Genomic DNA, 12845 nt, shown 5'->3' with positions numbered 1-12845 from the left:
ACTAGGTTATTGATCCAGAAATTGGAATTTGGTGCTGTTTTGGGCTAGGACACTATGATAAAGTTGAAGGAAATTTTGTTCTGAACAACTTTTGGAAAATAGCGTTTTTCTCAAAAATGACTTTAGACGCTAGTTTCAGGCTAATTTCCGAAACAGGTACAAGATGGTGATTGTTGGTCGAATATGCACGGGTTTGGAGCATGATGTTGAGATAGGAAATATTTCGGTCCAGATACCGAATATAAGAATTGTAGAAATTTTAAAGTTAAATTCTATTGCATTTATTGATATTAGATTTTAAATCTAACAATCAAAAATTTAAATAATAGCTGTAAATGTTATCCTTGTGTGCAAATTCGAAACTTTCAAATACTTTATAAAGATATAAGAGATCATAAAACAGATACATACATGTCAATATGTCATTCAGTTAATGACCCTATCTAATCACGGTTCTTGTTTTTCCACAATCAATTAGTGATCATTGTGATTAAATTATAATAATATTATATATATATATTAATTACTAATAAATCCAACTTTTCTTTTTTAATTTAATTTTGGACAATGAGTCCCAACTTTGAATAATAAGGACAGAGTCCGGTTGTAAATTGAAGTGGGGTTGGGCTTAAAAAGAGGTTAAAGCAATGTGTTTCCATAAGAGCGGTGACGTGTGTCCCTCACCCCCACCTATTTCCTATAAAACCCCCACCATTCACCCTTCATTCACCACTCACTACTTGTTCAAGTTACTCGTTGCCACCTCTCCCTCTCCCACTCTTAATTTAACTCCTTCCCTTTTTTATCATTATTATTAATCCACCGTCATCAAATACCACCATGCAACTTCTCTCTCCTTCTCCTTCTCCTCCTCCTTCTACACCACCACCACCTTTTTCTTTTTCTGCTGCCGTACCATACCAGTACTTCTGTTACTTTCTAATCCCCACACCAATAATTCTGCTCTCTTTTCTCCTTTTCCTCTTCCTCCAATGGCGCCAACGGCGCCGAATTCCGAAGGCACCCTTGCCTCCCGGCTCAATGGGCTGGCCTTATGTCGGAGAGACTCTCAAGCTCTACACCGAGAACCCCAATTCCTTCTTTTCCGACAGGCAAAAACGGTACACTCAGTAACCGCATATTTAACACACACATATATATATATATATATATATTATATTATATGTGCAACACTGAGTCTAGTGATCTAGCGGTAAAGAATTGTCGTAATTGGGTCTGTGGTAAAAGTTTCGAATAGTATATGACTTTCTTTGACGGTCTTAATCGTGCTGCCTCTCTCTTGTCAGCTCAATACTTAGTGCTTGTTTGGTTTGAAGAACCAGACTTTAAATTTTTTAAGAAAAAAATTGTAACAGAAATTTTTTAAGAAAAAAATTGTAGAGAAAATACAGTTTTGAGCCAAAACCAGAATGGTTTGAACCCTTAAACCAAACATGCACTAATTTAATGTTTCGTATTACGCTTTCCTCGTCGAGGAATAGGCCCTGTCGTTAAAGCCTTCAGTGAATATTTCTGTAAGCGTCTTAAGGAGTATGCTAGAACCAGTTGTCCTTTTTCCCCATTATTTTTTCTTTTGTATTTTGTATTTTTTTTTTTTTTTTTGGTCAGCTACATATGGAGATCAGTCTTGTGGTATAATACTATAGTAGTCTTATGTATACAAGTGCACGCACGTACGTATGTCACGTTACTTTATTTCCATGAATTTATGTAATTTGACAATATGCTTTCTAATATTTGGTTTACAACTCATGTAGGTATGGAGACATATTTAAGACGCACATATTGGGATGTCCATGCGTGATGATATCGAGCCCGGAGGCGGCGAGAATTGTGCTGGTGAGCAGGGCACATATGTTCAGGCCAACTTATCCGCCAAGCAAAATGAAGATTATAGGGCCAGAGGCTGTGTTCTTCCACCAAGGCTCCTACCATTCAAGGATCAAGAAGCTGGTGCAAGCCTCCTTTCTCCCTTCTGCTCTAAGAGGCTCAGTCTCGGAGATAGAGAATATCGCGCTCAGACTTCTCGCCACCTGGAAGAACAGCTCCATCAACACTTTGCACGAGATGAAGAAGGTAAATACAATGTATATTTATGTGTATATATAGATATATATATTGTCAGTTTGTTAAACAAGGTTGTTTATCATTTATTGCATGATGAGTGGGTGCATATGTGGAAACTAAGGAAAAGTTAATCCGGTTTTTGGCTGTGTATGTTACAGTACGCTTTTGATGTGGCGGTCATCTCTGTCTTCGGCAACAAACTGGACATAGAAATGGAAGGAATTAAACATCTGTATCAATGTCTTGACAAGGGATATAATTCAATGCCTTTAGATCTACCCGGAACTCTCTTCCGCAAAACCATGAAGGTATTTCATATACATATATATATATATATATATATTTTAATCAGATCCCACAAGTTTTTTACTTTTTCTTTTTGGAAAAACATGTATATTGTACTAATATTATTACTGAAATTAGGCAAGGAAGCTTCTGAACAAGACTCTAAAGAGGTTGATAGTGAAGAGAAGGGAGAGTGGAGAAAAAAGTGATGGCTTATTAGGAGTGTTATTAGGAGCAAGTGACGACAAGCTTAATAAGCAACAGCTTAGTGATTCTCAAATTGCTGATAATATAATTGGTGTGATTTTTGCCGCTCACGACACTACTGCTAGTGCTCTAACTTGGATTTTGAAGTATTTGCACGACAATGGCCACCTCTTAGAAGCCGTTACCGTAATTTAATTTTTTTCCCCCTTCTTTTTTTTTTGTCGGTAATTAATTTCCATTATATATATTCCAGGCATATATATCTTTATTTTTTGCTGATCGGCATATATATCTTTATAATTTGTATTTGTTGAAACTTTGAAATTTCTTGAAATTTTTTTGAAATTGGAACTTTGGCTGTAAGCTAAAAGACAATGCTATATGAGACATTGTTTGGACCTTGTAATTTTGTTTTTTACGTGTTGATTGCTAATAATGCGGTTTAATTAACTTTAATCAAATAAAAAATAAAAGCACAACATTAATACATGCACAACTTATTTCGTTTCAGGGGGAACAAGAAGGAATTAGAAGCAAGTTGTTGGAGGAGAATCGGGGGCTTACATGGGAGGATACTAGGCGTATGCCTTTGACTACCCGGGTACTAATTAGTTTATATAATCAGTCAAAATTAAACCATTTTTAATTAATGCAAAACGGCACAAATTATATTGGAATTGATAATGTTATTACTAAATTATTTCAGGTAATTCAAGAAACTCTAAGAAGAGCCAGTATACTCTCTTTCACGTTCAGAGAAGCCGTGGAGGACGTGGAATTTGAGGGCTACTTCATCCCTAAAGGTTGGAAGGTCCTTCCCCTTTTCAGAAGTATTCATCACTCTGCTGATTTCTTCCCTCAACCCGACAAGTTCGACCCTTCACGATTTGAGGTGAAATAAACTATGTGAATGATACAATATTAATATAAGTAACTATATAAAATACATATGATATGGCCATGTAGTCCACATAAAAGTATGATATTTATTTTATGAAATAAAATTTTGAAAATATTTAATGTTATATTGAATAAATATCATGTTACATTAAATGACAAACCTAATGATTATATTAAGAATAATAACCTAATAAAGAATATGATAAATACACACATATATACATATCTAGTCTATATATATTTATATATAGTTGGTGTGGGTCAAGCACGTCATACATTATCTTGATTTATCTATAATAGAAGGTTATCAGTGGGCCGTTAGCAGACCATATATCTTGGTGGTGTCCTTTTCACTCTTTCAATGTGAATCTTCCTCTCTCGAAATGAGTTGATCATGGGAATCTTTCGAGTGTCAGGATCACGTGAGTTGGTTTTGTTTTTGTAGGGCTGTAAAAAAGTTAATTTAAAAAGATTACAGAGTATAATCTAATTTGTCTCGAAATAATTAATATATAAAACGTTGGTTAATGAAAACCTCACAAATATATGTGTGATGTTTGAGTTTTGTTGTATGATTGTGTAGGTGCCACCGAGGCCAAATACGTACATGCCCTTTGGGAATGGCGTGCATTCCTGTCCAGGCAGTGAGCTGGCCAAGCTTGAGATGCTCATTCTCCTTCACCATCTCACCACTACACACAGGTAATCATCTAAATTATAAAAAATAAAATAAAATAAAAATAAAAAACTAAATATCACACACAAATATTACCAATATGAGAGTTTAAAATTTGCAAAACTTGAACATTAAAATCAATCACATATATATATATATATATATACGTATTTGTGTATATGCACAGTTTTACTTTTAGCAATAACAGTGTGATTGGTGTTTTTGTTAGTGGTAAGGATCAGAAAACGTTATAGTATCGGATTTCCTTTGATATACTTCTTTAGCATGTGTTGTGTCACGTAGTCTTCATTGACTAGCTGGAGAGCAACGGGGTTTAATGATTGGTGGTCCTTTTATGAGCATATATATGTTCCTTAGGCTGTGGAAGACTGGAAAGTGGTCCTTAATTAGCAACATTGAGGGGTGCGAGTGGGGCGACTTGCCAGGCATGTAGATTATGAAGTTTCTTAGTGATTGATAGAATAAAGGGTCCCATTACATAAATGTGCAATCAAGGTCCAATTATATAGATGTGGTATATATAACATGTTTATATATAGTACTATATATGGTTCACTTACATGTATTTTACACGTGGCATGCATGCACCAGTGTATGGTGTCCACTCTCTTGACCCTTGCATGACATAGCTAGAAGGACGTCTTAGAATTCATCATCCTGGTATTTATATTTCTTTAAAGAATTGCATGCAAGCCCTGAATCCTGATCACTACTATACCTCACGTTTTCATCACTAAGAGCCACTCCTCTTCAGTCTTCAGAGTTTCTTCAGTTGCAGTCTGCAGTTTTCTTCCAGTCGTAGCACACTTCATGGTATCTGTGATCATTATATTTGTCATCTTTTGTGGATTTAAATTTAACCAAACAAAAAGTGAAAAATACTTTGATAAGAAAATCCCAATATTTTAGACATGAAAATATTTCAGACGTTTTGGTTACGAGAGGGTAAGGTGCTGCTATAATATATTTTTGTTCCTGAACTTTTAATTTTGTCATGTGGGTTTTTGTTTTTTTTTTTTTTTTTGACAATTTTGATCCTTGACACTAGAATGACAAACCAATTTCGAGATTTAACATACATAATTATAACATATTGCATAATAACTGAAAATGTAATGTTAGTTTCCATAATCTTCTTAGCCTGTTGCTCATCTTTAATCTCAAATCGTTTTTTGTCTACTTCTCTGGTTTTATACAATTCTGAAACATTTCAAACTGGTGGGGCCTACGACCCTGTAATCATAATCTAACTATTGGAATTCAGAGCAGCTACATATCCCAGGTACACCAGTAGAGAGATTCTGATGCGTATATATAATATACAGATATTCCAAATTCTGTTGCTCACTGGCTGTCCCCATCATTCATCCAAAATATCAATTTAATTTGGTCCCATTCCCACCTTATGTCAATCACGTGCATGATTAATTCTCTCTCTTTAACCTTCATTTAACAACCCTAATAAGAAATTTCATCAATATTAGGTCTGACCACCCTTCAGTGACCACATCATAATCTTAGCTATAGTAGTGCTAGAGACTTTTAGCCAGCTGCCACTTTTGATCAAATGGCCAAGAGACATTTGAGGTTTCCAGCTGTAAGGAAGCAAAGACACACGCACGACTAAGTGCAACTACCATGGCACAGGCTTCACCAATCAACACCACTCTTTCTTCTGCACGCTTTCCACCACGGCATTGCTGCTGCTGCGAAAAATGTCCTCATCTAAAATGATTCACAAACATCTTCTTCATCACCAGTAGTCTAGAGAAAATGACATTTTACAGTGTTTGAAATACTCTTAGGCTCACGGTCTATTGATAGATTTTAGCCCACGGCTTTCTAGAATACAAAAGCAGGAAAAATCTTCCATAGTTTGAGGACATGTTGGAACAAAAGCAGTGGACACAAAGGAGCTTATAGCTACACTCATGTGGTGTCAGTGTGGATGTTTTTATCACGTGAGTAAAAATTTAGCAACTTAAACTCTACTAGGTGCATGTTTTCAAACATTCAATCTAGTTAAAATCGTACTAAAATTTAAAAAAAAAAAAAAAAAGCAAAATTGTCCGACATACAAATACGATGATTCAATACAGAGCCCGGCTAGAATTTTCAAAGTAATTAACGGTCTAGGTTATTTACAGTTTTGGGTTTCTTTTAACATATCCAAATTTGGTAACCAGGTGGAAAGTGGTGGGAGATGATGATGGAATACAATATGGCCCTTTCCCGGTACCCAAACAAGGCTTGCCTATGAAGGTAATTCCAAAGAACAAGAAGGTGACTACTTGAAAACTCAGCTTCCGGGGTTCTCAATGACAGTTTTCCAGTGGGGCCAAATGCAAAAGGCCCCATTGAGCTCTCCCTTCTATGAGTTTTGCCATTTTTAGTTTGTCGTTGGGAATCCTATGTATTTGCTAGGGTCAATGTCAATGCATTGCATTAAATGTAACATGTAACAAAAGTGTATTATGCAAGGAAAATAAAGTTAGCAAGGAAATGGAGGATTATGAAAAGGAAAACGTTTTTGAATGTGTGAATAACAGAAGAGGTTGAAGATCTTTCAGGATCACACATGTGTGGTTCTGACTGTTGAAGTGACTTTCATTTCATTCTCAGTTTAGTATGAGGGAAGAGGAGAGTGAGTGGTAACTTTCATTCTTTCAGATATTTTCCAACTGTTTTTGTGGCTGGCAATGGCAACCAAAGGCCTCAGAGAAAGAGATAAACCTAGGCCAAGCCAGAATTCAGGACCACGTATCATGCAACAAGGCATTTGGGATTTTTACACGTGGCGATATGGGGAATGGACAGTATACTTCCACGTTAGAGCATCTCATGCAATTTAGTAAAATACAAATTTTTCATATGTTATACTCTGTGTCAAAATTTCTATTCCGACGAAGTATAACGTGAGGAAAATTTGACATTTGATTGTTATTGGTTGAAATGTTTACTTTTTTATGTGGAACAAAAATTAAAATAACATCATATTATACTTTTTAATGTTAAATATACAATTAGCATTAATATTTAATAGTTTTAGGCAGTCAATTTAATTACTGCTGAGATGAGAGTAGATAATCTGAAGGGAAGCCAAAATGAAGACTTTTACAGTAATGGACTAGCAGTCTAGCACATTTCTGAAGTGAGAAGCTTATTCACTTTTGGTTGGCAAGAATCCCTAATAAATTTACCGCTCGTTTGTTTCGCGGGTTCACAGTTCAAACATTTTCACCTCAATGTTTTCTCCCACAAGAAAAATTTGAATTTTTATTCAAACTTGTTCAAACCTATGATCCAAACTTTCTCCACATTATTAGTCACATCCCAGATATAATCTGTATGCACTAAACGTTAACTCTCTCTCTTACTATATTTATCAACAACAACAAAAAAAAAAAAAACACCTCTCTTTTACCATATAAGGAGAAGGATGGAATGCAAATATATTTAGACTGGTGATGCAACAAATGATTATCCAAAGAATGAGACAGTCATTAGTCATCCTTAGGAAAATAGTCATTTTCCTTTGGGGATGCAACAAATGATTATACAACGAATGAGACAGTCATTAGTCATTCCTTAGTCATTTTCCTTTGCTTTTACTATTAGCCATAGGTGAGTCATGTTTTGCCTATTGGATGTTTGCTTTTGCATGATGGAAGAGGAGCATGACGGGATCCAGAATTGTAATCAGGAATTTAAAAGTAACATAACTCGTTCATTTAACTAATTTGAGTTTTCAATTTTAAGTTTTTACAGTAAAAAACTCTCAAAAAATGTCACATCTAACTTTTTCTGTTATAATAAAAAAACTCACAAAAAATGTCACATCTCAACTCAAATCCGCAAAATGAACGAGTCCTCATTTCCATATCCAAAACATGAAAAGCAAGAGATTATAGATATCCAAGTGTATGAATTTTGGGCCGCAATTTCGACACCATTCATTACTTAACACAATGAAATCCGTTTCCAGAATGGCACAAAAAGAGGGGTCGAATTCTCGAGTCACGTCGAGGCAGAATAAGGAAAACCGCATTAAAGGAAACAGATTTATTTTCCTGAGGGAAAACTTCACGCGCACATTTTGACATAAATGCATAGGTACGTGGCAAAACGTTTCAATTTAACATAACTGAATGGACCAACAAGACCCCACATGAATGTACACTTGAGAGAAAACGAGAGAGGAAATTTCCGTCCTTTATCAGATAATTTGGACACGTAGTGTCAACAAATAACCAATTAACAACTAAGTAGATAAGGATGTCAAAGAAAGCGATTTTGCTTCATTTCCCTAAGAAGAGAAAGGCTAAGCTATTCTTTAAAAGGTCATACAACGAGGATATTGCAAGGAATAGGCTGACATATTTCTTCTCTCACAGTGAATTTTATGTAAAACATAATTGGGGTGGCTTTCATATTGCCTACACTCCTGGAACTAGAGTCGGTCTATGGATGTTGTCAAATATCTCTAGATTGGACAAAAAGAACTGACCGCAAGCACTTCGAAACGATGATTTTGGGGGATCAGACACATGCTGTTCTATACAATAATGCACGTCATTGTTTAATGACTATGGCCGTGCCGGATTCTTTGTAGACTATGACAAGAAAAATGCTCCTACAGCTCGGAATTTATTGATCCCAACATGATAGGAACATTAAAGATTCATGTGTTTCTTTTGATTTGTAGAACAACACCAGAGGCATTCTAATTCATAGAAATAAGGATACGGCATCTGAAATGCATTCAATTCAAGCATGTCAATTATGAGAGAGATGTTTCTGATAAAAGTTTATGAAGATACCCGGGCAACAAAGCATCTCAAACAAGTTAACTACCTGTGCTTTTAAATATCTCACTAAAAAATGATAACAAGAAACACACTAAGAGCTTCGAAACTATGCATAGAAAATTCTCCTGTAATATTTTCTCAAAGAAATCATACATTTTTACTATGCCAGAGACAAAAGCATGTCAGTGAAAAAAAAAAAAAAAAACAGAAGAAGAAGCCAACTGGTGCTAGCCCAGTTGGTAAGGGTGGCTGGGTTTAAGGGAGAGATCCCAGGCTTGAATCCTGAGAGCAGCTAGCTTGTATCAAAAAAAAAAAAAAAAACACGAAGCAAAAAAAAATGTGAATTTCAGAATTGGCGAGACTAAATAAGTAGATAAAAAAAAAAAAAACACATGAAACTCCCTGAACACTTGATGAAAAGAAATTTGAAGTAAACACGTTGCAAAGTGCAAACAAAAAGGGGGGATAAATAGTTGCAAAGCAAACAAAATTAACGGTGAAACAGAGCCTACAGCAACCAGCTTCTCTAGTATACCACAAAAGCATCTCCAATACAGTGTCAATGCAATTTTAGTATTTGAGTGAAAAATTATTCTTCACTGCAATGCAATTTTCCATTCTAAACTGGCAAATGCTATGTTTGTGGAAAATTCACCAAAAAGTATAACAAATGTCAAATTTGGCATCTATTGGGTATCGGTTGATATATTTAACTTTTTCTTTTTCTTTTTTCTTTTTTTTTTGGCTACAGTATTAATTTTTTCATTTGATTATTACAACATTGTTCTTTTAAGATTATTTTAACAGTAAAAGTTTGCTTTTACAAGTTTCAAACTTTAATCACGACAAAAAGTAGATAGGATATTTAAAATAGCATAAAGCATTTGAGCATAACAACACATCAAATGTGTAATATCATTCTTATAGTGACAAATATAACATCGACATTTGCATTTGCATTGGAGATGAGCCCTAAAGACAAAAAGAGATATAACTCACTCAACAATCTTCTACTATGCACAAAAACTCCTCAAATGCAATTTAGCCATACAATAAAGCAGGCATCACCAAACATACGAAACAATAAGCAAACAAAGGAAAGGATCAAAACATCTCTGTATGATCAACATCACATTTAGCTATTTCATTTCCAATCTCAAGTTTTTAAGTTAAAAGCAATGTAATATTCATAATGCACTACAAAACAAGTTGAATGCCCAAAAACTAATACACAAAAGGGATGAACTTGTACCTAACTTTACTCGCATACTCGATATAACCATCCCCAAAAGTTTCAACCATCAAAGCCTCCTCCACCTTTGCCTTCTGTTCATAATACCACAAACAAACAGCCACCACAAACAGCGACGTCAAAGGCGCTCGAAGCGCAATACAGTAAGTCACGAACAGAAGCATAGTGGACGCGTATATCGGATGACGAACCCATCTGTACGGCCCAAACTGCACCACAGCAGTTGGCACCACCACCTTCTCCGAATACTTAGCAAGATACAATGTCGAATTATACTGCATCAAAAGCGTCACCAAAATCATAACCCAAACACCTACATTGCTCAAACCACCTGGAATTCGATGAAGCTCGGGCCCTTCAAAAGCCGCCAGCCAATGGCCAACAATCACTCCAACGCAGAACAAAAGGCTCTGCCCCTTGGGCAACTTCACGTCCCACTTGGGGTCGTGAGGCCGTGCGCAATAATCTCCGTACAACCGTTTTCTGACGCTGACATTGAAGAAGAAGAAGTAGTGATAAACGAAGAAGAACACGTAAGGCCATCCCTCGAGGAAACCATTGAAATGGGCGGGCGGGACGAGCGTGAGCCAAGCGAATGCCGCGGTAACCACCGCGATTTGCTCGAACACATTGGCTTCGCCGCGAGAATGCCTGGTGAAGCAGTAAAGCCCGTAAACGGCGAGAGCGACGGAGAGAATCCATGGCCAGAAAAGCCAAGTCCAGCTAAAGTACATCCAGAAGAAGGGGTTGAAGAGCCCGTTGACCGTCCATTTTGCGGCGGCGATTGCGACGGATAAGACGGCGGACCATTTGACGACGTCGTAAGGGGTCGATTGAGAAAGCGAAGCTTTGAGGGAATCAAAGGAGAGGTGTTTGAGAGATAACGGAACTGGGTTTTGAGATTCTGGAATTATAGCGTTGGAAAATGAGCATTTGAGAGGAGTTAAATAATGGGGTCTCGTTGATTTTGGAGAAAACGAGGAGGTTTTGATTGGTTTTTTGTGGTTGATGGGATCGACTTGAAGGTGTTTGTTAAAATGTCTGAGAGAGAGTTTGGTGTTACCTGTGAAGCGGGCACAGAACGGTGCCGTTTTGGAGTGTATAAGAACTGATTGTAGTTCCATGGCTGTAAGGAAAAGAGAAGATCAGTGAGCTAACTTCGACATCGGCTTAAGATATTGCGATGAAGTCTCTGAGAAGCAGAGTGGGGAAGAACGAGAGCAGTTTGATGATTTGCCGTTTGTGGGTTTTTTAGCGCCAAATCGACTAGCTCAACAGGCTGGATTGAGGCCCAGCCTAGTTTTTACAAAGGCCCAGTTCCTTTTCCATGGGCTTTATAAACAACTACCACAATTTTAAGGCGTGGAAGAACGAGAAAAGTTTGATGATTTGCCTTTTGTGGGTTATTTTAGCGCCAAATCCACTAGCTCAACAGGCTGGATTGAGGCCCAGCCCAGTTTTTTCATCGGCCCAGTCCTTTTCCATGGGCTTTATAAACAACTACCACAATTTTAAGGCGACTTATGACCAAAAATATCGGAAAATGCCTTGCCAATTGCCATGTTATCATCAGAGCTGTAAGTTGGGCCGGGTTAAATGGGCTGAATTGAGGTCCGCCACTATTAGCCCAGGCCCGACTTAGCCTTAAATTGTTAAAGTTTAGAGTTGTGTTGGCCGACTATCTCTCGGGTTATTCTGACTAAATATTATATTTTTAAAGATTTTTTTTTTTGAAAATACTATATAAAATTTGGAGACGGGTTGGTCCTAAATTTTTAGGCTTAGAGTCAAGTTAAGCTGATTCTCTCTCTTTTGGGGTCTGATCGAACAGCTCAAATTTAAGACAGGTTTGTTTCATGCGTTTAAATTCATATTTTTAATTCTATTACAGTATTTTTATCGCATAAAAAATTTAAATTTCAAATGTCGTAATCAAAAATCACTTGTTTGAATTCATGAACTAAGCATGCCCTTACACTTCTACTCATCATACAATATTTTAGAATCCGATAAAATTTATTTTTGCCGCTCAAACTTTAGTCACCTGGTCATTTTACCTCCTGAATTTTAAAAATTAATCTATTCACCTCTCAAACTTTAAACCATCCTAAAAATGCCCCTTCTATTACATTCTACCCATTTAAAGTTGAAGTGACACTAGTTTAATGAATAAAACCTTATTTTAAATTAAACATTTAACATTAATATTAAACAGTTGTATTATCCTTCATATTATATTAAATAAATAAATCATTAAAAATTACAAAGAAATTTAGGATTTATTCTCTTTGCGGATTCGAGTTTTCAATTCGAACTGAGATATGGCATTTTGTGAGAATTTTTCACTGTAGCAAAAAAAGTTAAATGTGACATTTTCTGAGAGCCTTTTACTATAGAAACTTAGAACTGAAAACTAAAATCGATAAAATGAATGATGCCTTATTGTTAGAATTCTTTTCCCTTCGGGGAACGGAAATCACCTTCAAATGCTTCCAAACTGGGCCCACAATTCCCTTTTAAATCCTCAACGTCAAATTCAAATGCTTCACCACCAACACTCCAATCCCCTTCTAAAAAAAAAAAAAAAAAAAAAAAAAAAACAAAAAAA

The 12845-nt window shown here is 36.2% G+C and overlaps 2 protein-coding genes across 5 annotated transcripts; one reads left to right on the top strand and one right to left on the bottom strand.

Moving 5' to 3' along the window:
* Positions 1-751: 751 nt before the first annotated feature.
* Positions 752-7016, top strand: LOC21407981 (abscisic acid 8'-hydroxylase 2). 2 transcript variants are annotated; one of them, XM_024172324.1, is made up of 8 exons: positions 752-1121; positions 1779-2097; positions 2247-2396; positions 2512-2766; positions 3092-3181; positions 3287-3472; positions 4064-4182; positions 6364-7016. In XM_024172324.1, exons 1-8 carry the CDS (start codon positions 841-843, stop codon positions 6470-6472), a joined length of 1509 nt encoding a protein of 502 aa, XP_024028092.1. In that variant the 5' UTR covers positions 752-840; the 3' UTR covers positions 6473-7016. The 2 variants fall into 2 exon arrangements, with proteins under 2 accessions (XP_024028092.1, XP_024028093.1); XM_024172325.1 differs by lacking the exon at positions 6364-7016 and adding an exon at positions 5662-5978.
* A 1870-nt stretch (positions 7017-8886) lies between these two features.
* On the bottom strand, positions 8887-11485 carry LOC21407980. 3 transcript variants are annotated; one of them, XM_024172342.1, is made up of 2 exons: positions 10238-11485; positions 8887-8928 (listed from the first exon to the last, which is right to left on the bottom strand). In XM_024172342.1, exons 1-2 carry the CDS (start codon positions 11359-11361, stop codon positions 8901-8903), a joined length of 1152 nt encoding a protein of 383 aa, XP_024028110.1. In that variant the 5' UTR covers positions 11362-11485; the 3' UTR covers positions 8887-8900. The 3 variants fall into 3 exon arrangements, with proteins under 3 accessions (XP_024028110.1, XP_024028111.1, XP_010106516.1); XM_024172343.1 differs by lacking the exon at positions 8887-8928 and adding an exon at positions 9221-9281; XM_010108214.2 differs by lacking the exon at positions 8887-8928 and having other exon boundaries at positions 10106-11485.
* Between the last annotated feature and the right edge of the window lie 1360 nt (positions 11486-12845).

Source organism: Morus notabilis, unplaced genomic scaffold (assembly GCF_000414095.1).
Source record: "Morus notabilis unplaced genomic scaffold, ASM41409v2 Scaffold46, whole genome shotgun sequence".
In the NCBI taxonomy this organism is placed as follows: Eukaryota; Viridiplantae; Streptophyta; class Magnoliopsida; order Rosales; family Moraceae; genus Morus; species Morus notabilis.
The sequence above is the reverse complement of the archived record's forward strand: the minus strand, read 5'-3'. Positions and strand labels throughout refer to the sequence as shown.